Source organism: Megalops cyprinoides, chromosome 3 (genome assembly GCF_013368585.1).
Source record: "Megalops cyprinoides isolate fMegCyp1 chromosome 3, fMegCyp1.pri, whole genome shotgun sequence".
In the NCBI taxonomy this organism is placed as follows: Eukaryota; Metazoa; Chordata; class Actinopteri; order Elopiformes; family Megalopidae; genus Megalops; species Megalops cyprinoides.
In genome coordinates, this window is record NC_050585.1 from 53322867 (window position 1) to 53330468 (window position 7602).

The 7602-nt window shown below is 48.5% G+C and overlaps 1 protein-coding gene across 1 annotated transcript in view; it reads left to right on the forward strand.

Moving 5' to 3' along the window:
• Nucleotides 1–663: 663 nt before the first annotated feature.
• The window catches only part of LOC118775537 (serine/threonine-protein phosphatase PP1-beta catalytic subunit-like), a 14702-nt gene continuing 7763 nt past the window's right edge, over nucleotides 664–7602 (forward strand). Inside the window, exon 1 of the mRNA XM_036525501.1 lies at nucleotides 664–715. Within this exon, the coding sequence (XP_036381394.1) occupies nucleotides 664–715 (52 nt within the window). The remainder of the gene's footprint in view (nucleotides 716–7602) is intronic.

Genomic DNA, 7602 nt, shown 5'->3' on the forward strand with positions numbered 1-7602 from the left:
TTGTCACCCAAAAAAACTGAAGATATGTCAATAAAGGTTTGCAGACGTACACAGTAGTTCTTTGCTATGTCCAACAAAGGTGGTACAATTGTGCATGACTGACATAAAAAATATAAGGTAATACCAGAAAAGGGAGGTTTAAAAATGCCCCCAACAACAGGAGAACGGCCTTTGAAGTCAGTGATAACTGAATGCAAAAATCCACAGATCAGGACTGGAAAATGAATGACCATGTCCCAAACCCGGGCAGCACTGGGCATACTGGTGCTGGCAGCAGGAACATTGTTTAATGTTACTTTACATTTCTACCGGGACGACAAGATCACCAGTACAGGATCCCACATGACAGCATACTTGTTTTAGGTGGTCAGATCCATAAAGGAAGCGAAACCCTTCATCCTCCAGTTTGTACAAACGTAGTTTCCTCCAGACCCAGGGTCTCTGCGCCGCCGTAGGCGACCGCTGATTTCCAGTCGCAGGTTGCGGAGTGTTTCTTTTCTCACCGCACACACAGCGCACTGGTCTATTATTGGCGTAAAGATGTCACGTGAAGAGTTTAGACCAATTGATATCAGATTTGTTGTCAGCGCAGAGAAAAGAAACTATCCCGCGCCGCGGCAATAATGAGCCAGCGCTCTGACGGCATTCAGCTACACTACAGAAATGGCGGAAGGGGAGTTGGACGTAGACTCGCTTATCTCCAGGCTTTTGGAAGGTGAGTACACTTATTGAAAAAAAAATACAACTGTGTTTACGCCAAGAAAATGAACGGCGCAGAGAAATCGCGACGGTCGTATTATGTCGGTACAGGACTCTGTCAAAGTGAGAGATCGGGGGGGTGTCCGGGTTGTAAAGAGGCCTGCTTTGGTGGATAGAAGCCCGGAGTTTGAGTGATGTGATCCCCGTCCCCTTCACAGACCTCCAGCTCACGCCCATTCCTGCCGCGATCCTCGCCCTCTGTTTCAACAAAGCCAACACTGAAGCTAATGTTAACTTAATTTGTCATTAGCTAGGCGCTGCTTGCTGTATCAAACTTGCTGAGTTGCAGCAAACAGCAGGCTATTAACTTGCATACGTTTGCTTGTTTTAGGTCGCACCTAACGTGTTTAGTAGGCTACCTGTCTAGATGTGGGACAGAGATGCAGAACAAATTTAGCTGTGCTTAACTAGTTTAGCCAGTTAACCTGCGTGAGAAGGTAATTAGCTAGTTACCTACTTTAGGGTGCTTTCATGCAAATGTCATTCTGAGTGTGTTATTGTCAAGCATGTACCAGATATACAGTGATTGTGGTAATCACTTAGACCCTGTTCGGTAGGGTTGGTTTATTGCCTGGGGTATAACCGTATGGCAGTTTTAATGTTCAGACCCCTATCTGGCATTTAACTTGTAGTTTTGTTTTAAATTAGCTTGCCGCTTTATGTATTGCATCGCTTGGTGAATCGCGTCACCAATGGCAAAAGGGAAGGAGCAGCTAGAAGTTGACAAGCTTGCTTCAGCAGCGTGAAACCGGAGCTTTCCGTTGTTACTCCGTAGGACGTGCGATTACTGTAGTTTAAAGAGAGGTTTACATGGGAGCTGGCGACATGGAATTCGCCCGCACTCAAATCCCAAACTTCTAAACCCTCAGGAAAAACAAAGTTTCGCAAGCCGGAGTCTCTTGAGCCCAACACAGAAAGTCAAGATAACTCAGAGTGCAGTTCAGTGTTTCAGGAGGAAATCGGTAGATTCTTGAAAGACTTCTTCCCTAATTACGAGTGATTTCGTATACGTCATCGTCTTTATATGACGACAAATGGGCACAATTGTCAGTCAAATGACGTGGCTAGTTTTGATTCGTATTTTTTAAAAGTGTCCAAAATTGACAAAATGTGGTACAGGTGGCTGCGAAGGTCTCTCCGTCGTACGCGAACTGCCTTTTAAAGTCCTGCTTAAGACCTGCTATCATTTAAGCTGATAAAAAGCATCAGCTATCGAACCCTGACATTTCAACAAAGTTAATCAAATATTGGGATCGCTAAACAGGGCGATGGTGGTGTTCGCCTGATACTAGAAATGTTGATGCCGGTTTAACCTTTGAATCGCTGGCCGAACGTGCAGCAGTAATACGCTTTCTCGGGGGCAGGAAGGTGAATGCCTTCTTAGCATTAAAACCAGGGGTTATGCAACCGGTAGAGTTTTGCTCGGCGCGGAGATGCTTTCTGGCGGCAGTTTGCGCGGTTGTGCGGAAATGAAAGGATGTTGGTTTGCGTCGCTGGATGGTCTGCCTCATGTGCTGTCTCCGCCGTATTTCTCAGACACATTCGCCCACACCCAGGTGGTTGCAGTTTGTATGGTGTAACTCCTGAACCTGGGTAATATAGTGAGAGCATTTTAAAGGTGTGGGCAGAGGTCACAGGAGCTGAGGAGGATGATTAGGTGTGGCAGTTGTATGTAGCGTTAGTAAATTTTATGCGTTTGGAAATTGCGAGTGAGAAGCAGGCCCAATTTAATGCAGCTCTGAAAAGACAACATTCCTCACTGAAGTGAGCTACTGGTTGCATGTTGTCGGTGGTCAGCAACAGTGCAAGAATTTAATTCAGCTGCATGTTAACTTTGGTGTGGCAGTACTGTCCAGTCTTATTGCTGGACAGTGTTGCCTCTAGATCAGCTTGATACTTGCATCTGTACATAAAAACCCTGAGTAGCCAAGTAAAAACACACACACACACACACGCACGCGCACACACACGCGCACGCGCGCACGCACGCACGCACACACACACACACTGTACTTGCCTCAGCCTCTTTGATAGGCTCCCCTTTCACCCCAGAACAGGCCCGTCCCAGCCTGTGCTCCCTGTGCTCATTACATCAGGATGGGGCTGATCATTTTATCGTTTATTCCGCTGGCGGACACTCTTGCACTGTGCATGTCATCCGTTCACACAGCTGGGTATTTACTGCGGAGGCTGAGTGACCGTGCTGTGTGCTGTTTGCAGCGCAGTGCTGGTGCCTCTCCCAGGGTGTCTGCAGGGGACAGCTGCAGGCATCTGCTGGGGGGGGAGGCGGTGTTCTCCTCACCGTCCCTTTGGAGTGCCTTTGGTCCTGATGAGTTCATCTCTGCTTCCTTCATAAATGTCAAAAACTACAGCTGTCTCAGCTGGTAACTGCTCTTCTTTCTCCATGTGCTCACACACACACTCACACACACACATACACACACACATTCACACACTTTCAACAGGAAACCTGCGTGCTCATGTTCCTGATTTCAGATGGGACATTGTGCTTTTAGTTGAAGCACTTCAGATACCTGTGATAAAGTTATAAATGGCATTATTCTTTTATACTTTTCTGGCTTGAAATGGCTTTCTGATCCTTTAACCAAGAAATGCCTGTTCACTGTCAGGTAAGAGGGTTCCCGTCTCACCTGTGTGGTCATAGCATTTGGAACAGCAAACAGGGCAAAGTGCCATAGTGACAACCAGAAAATCCCAACACAGGCCCAACACCTGTAAGGGTCACTGCCTCTGTTGTACACTTAATCAAGATACTCAGCCTGAGTTGCTTCAGTAAATAACCAGATGTATGTGTGGTCACCCTGGATAAGGACGTCTGCTAAGTACTTTATGTGAATACTGTGTAGAGCTGTGCTCCTCAACATCATATATCTGCAGCCATAAATATGGCCTCATCAGAGCATGCCAGGCATTAAGCTGCTGATGACTGATAGGTCCGGCTCACCCAGTGTGAAATTAACCAACGTGTGTACAGTTTTAATTTTACAATTTCATGTGTTCAACAAAGATTGACACATTAATATAGGTAAAGAGAAATATTTCTAAGCAGTTACATCTCAGCTTGCAATTTTATCATAGTAGGCTATTTTATAACATGCTAAACAGGCAGGAGTATCAGCAGGAGTATCAGAGTATCAGGGGGGTGAGGTATAGGGGGAAGCGTAGGTGTTGAGGTACAGGGTGGAGCGTAGGCGTTGAGGTACAGGGTGGAGCGTAGGCGTTGAGGTACAGGGTGGAGCGTAGGCGTTGAGGTACAGGGTGGAGTGTAGGCGTTGAGGTACAGGATGGAGTGTAGGCGTTGAGGTACAGGGTGGAGCGTAGGCGTTGAGGTACAGGGTGGAGTGTAGGCGTTGAGGTACAGGGTGGAGTGTAGGCGTTGAGGTACAGGGTGGAGTGTAGGCGTTGAGGTACAGGATGGAGTGTAGGCGTTGAGGTATAGAGGGAAGCGTAGGCGTTGAGGTATAGGTGGAAGCGTAAGGGTGAGGTATAGGGAGAAGCTTAAGGGTGAGGTATAGGGTGAGGTATAGGGAGAAGCATAGGGGTGAAGTATAGGGGGAAGCATAGGGGTGAGGTATAGGGGTGAGGTATAGGGGGAAGCGTAGGGGTGAGGTATAGGGGTGAGGTATAGGGGGAAGCGTAGGGGTGAGGTATAGGGGGAAGCGTAGGGGTGAGGTATAGGGGTGAGGTATAGGGGGAAGCGTAGGGGTGAGGTATAGGGGGAAGCGTAGGGGTGAGGTATAGGGGTGAGGTATAGGGGGAAGCGTAGGGGTGAGGTATAGGGGGAAGCGTAGGGGTGAGGTATAGGGTGAGGTATAGGGGGAAGCGTAGGGGTGAGGTATAGGGGTGAAGTATAGGGGGAAGCGTAGGGGTGAGGTATAGGAGTGAGGTATAGGGGTGAGGTATAGGGGGAAGCGTAGGGGTGAGGTATAGGGGGAAGTGTACGCTCACTCTCTCTGGCTACTGCTGCACTCATTGTGCTTTAGTTTCCGCAGTCATGCTGAGATCAACGATTGGCTCACTGGATGTGGGCGGGGTTTTGTGTGATTATCATGGACTCAGTCACTCAACAACTGACTCACTCACTCACTCACTTGGTGGTTGAAGTGAGAACCGTCCACTAGAGGGTGTTAGAAGGCGAAAAGGCCAGCAGAGAGGTTGAAGTGTTCAGTCTCACTGGTGCCCTGTGGTTGTCTTCAGCTGAGACATCTTCAGCATTGCTTTGCTGCAGATAAGATTCTTCTAATACTAGACCTGTTGGGGCAAAGTGATCTGCAGTGACCAAAGGGCTTGCCAGTTTGATTCCCAGGTGAATGTGAGTCATGGCCAGCAAGTTCTGTGTAAGCTGTCCTGCCTGAGGCTGTCTGCTAACTAAATAAGCAATAATAGTGTGCGCAGGATTCCCAATGTCCTTGACTAACTGTGAACGAGTCTTCACTGTGGAAAGTGATCAAATATCCTCACTGTCCTTGGAAAGTTATGGAAGGTTTCCAAAATCCACAAGTGTGTCTGTGCTGAAGCTCAGTATTTACAACGAATTTTCACAAAAATAATTTTTCCTCACCTGCGGTTCCATTTCCAAAGCAGCTTGGGTTTGTGGTAAGTTGACTATTACAGCAGTAAAAACAATCCTTGAAAAACTTACATTAGTTCCTAAAACCTAATCAGAGGGAACTGTAATTAGGAAACAAAGGCTCTTCATGTGCGTGCGTGTGTGTGTGTGTGTGCATCCATGCGTGCATGCCTGTCCCATCCCTTCATCACACCGCTGAACTGGGAACAGCCTGGGTCTGCAGGTGCAGAGCTTTCCAGCATGAGAGGTTTTCCTGCCACTGTTCGCAGGTCAGGATGCAGCAGGGGGACATTGGCCGGCTGGGCCATTGTTAGTCCAGATTCCGCCAGTGTTTGTCAGTAGCTGCGACTCACAGTTAAATGCAGGTGTTGCTTTTCCGCTTCACAAATGCAGGAACTCACACTCCGTTCTGCAGGCTCCCTGTGTGAGAGACAGACCAGACGAGTAGCTCCGCCCCCGCCCCAGGTCACGCACGAGCTCCGAGCTGATTGGTCAGGGATGGCAGAGTTCCTCCTTTGGTCTGTCTCCTTCCTCACCCCCCCCTTCATCCAAACAGTTACCATATATGGTGGTCACTTGGACAGCTAACCTCCAGCGTAAGTTAACTTCCCCCCACCCCCACACACTCCCGCATAATTACCATCGCTTAAGCCCGACCTTTTAAGATGATGGAACAGCCCAAAATAGTTTGGGACTGGATGCTGAAAATCAAGCATGGCATCAAAGGACAGACAGTAGCAGACGCATCAGACGGATCACAGACGGATCTCTAAGCATGTTTATTGCACTTTAATCCCCATTTGTCAGCATCTCTCACATAAAAACCTTAGACGCACTGTTTTGTAAACAAGCTCTTTTTGTCAGATAGTTTGAAACAACAGGAAACGTAATATGTGGGCAGCTACTGACGTGTGTATTTTTAGGGTGGCGCTTCCTGCATTGAACGGCAAGGCGGCCGTCCTCAATAAGGTGTGACTGGCTGCCATAAACAGCGCGTTTCGATGCCCCGTTGTTTTAAAGGTGTTACGCGCTTCCTGACTCAGCGCGGTGAAGAGACAGAGGCGTGGCAAGATAAGCAGCACCCTCACGCATTTATTACCTCACGGCTCCACCACTCCCAGGCAAAAATAAGATCTCCTCCAAAAAAAAAGACACGCCAAAGCATTTTCACTCTGAGGTAGGCGTACATATATGTGCTCATACCATATGTGTGAACTCCTCTAGTGATATGTAGTGATAAGTACAGAGCCCTGCCCTCCTCTGAAGGGTGACGCAAGCTGGCGGTACACCCGGCCAGGGCGCCTCATTAGAGGAATCTTCCTAAGCCCTGTCACTAGCCTCTTACATGATGCTATCCACCATTACATTGGCATTTAGCAGACACTCTTATTCAGAGTGACTTACATCAGTTACAGTTTTTACATTTATACAGCTGGATATTTACTGAGGCAATTCTGGGTTAAGGGTACAGCAGCAGTGTGCCAGTGGGGAATTGAACATGAGACCTTTCGGTTACGAGTCCTGCTCCTTAACGACTATGCTACACTGTTACCCAAACATTTGCAAACAGGGTTGCGAAGATTAAAGATCAGAGTCCAGAAGCCATGAATCACCCAAAACTGCCCCCAAAGCAGTGGCTGTTTCCGCCTTGACCGAATAGCTTTGGAACGTTCGGCTGCCAGTTCAGCTCGGTGCTGCAGCCTTCTGAGGAGGTGCCCGGCTGAGCTGGGAGTCGCTCTGGAATGCTGGGAAACCGGCCTGTCCACAAACAGCCTGTCAGACAGAGTGGACCGCACCCCACCCCCGCTCAGTGAGAGCACCCTGCCTGAGCTGAGCCTCTCGCAGCGTTTCACACACACCAGCAAGGGAAGGCAAATATTCACTTCTAATATGTAATATTTAAAATGTGATTTATTTATTCATTCATTTATTTTTTGCGTGTGTTCTGCAGTAGCCCGTGTTTGATCATACAGGTGACAGGCCTGAGGAGCGCTTGCTAGCGAGATATGTGCTGTCAGTCACCAACTCCTGTCAACCAATGAAAAGGCTGCTGCCTGTAGGAGAACGCTGTGATTGGCTCAGGTCAGGTTGGCAAGTCGGTCATTTTGGGGGTTCGTGACGCTGCTCTCTCACGCCGCGAGCGGCCGTCCCCAGAAGGGAACCCGCGGGAGACGAGTAAACTGCCCAGGTGAAGGGGTGACGAAGGATCCGCTGACACGGCGAAAAACGCAAACAAAGGAAGCTGCTGACTC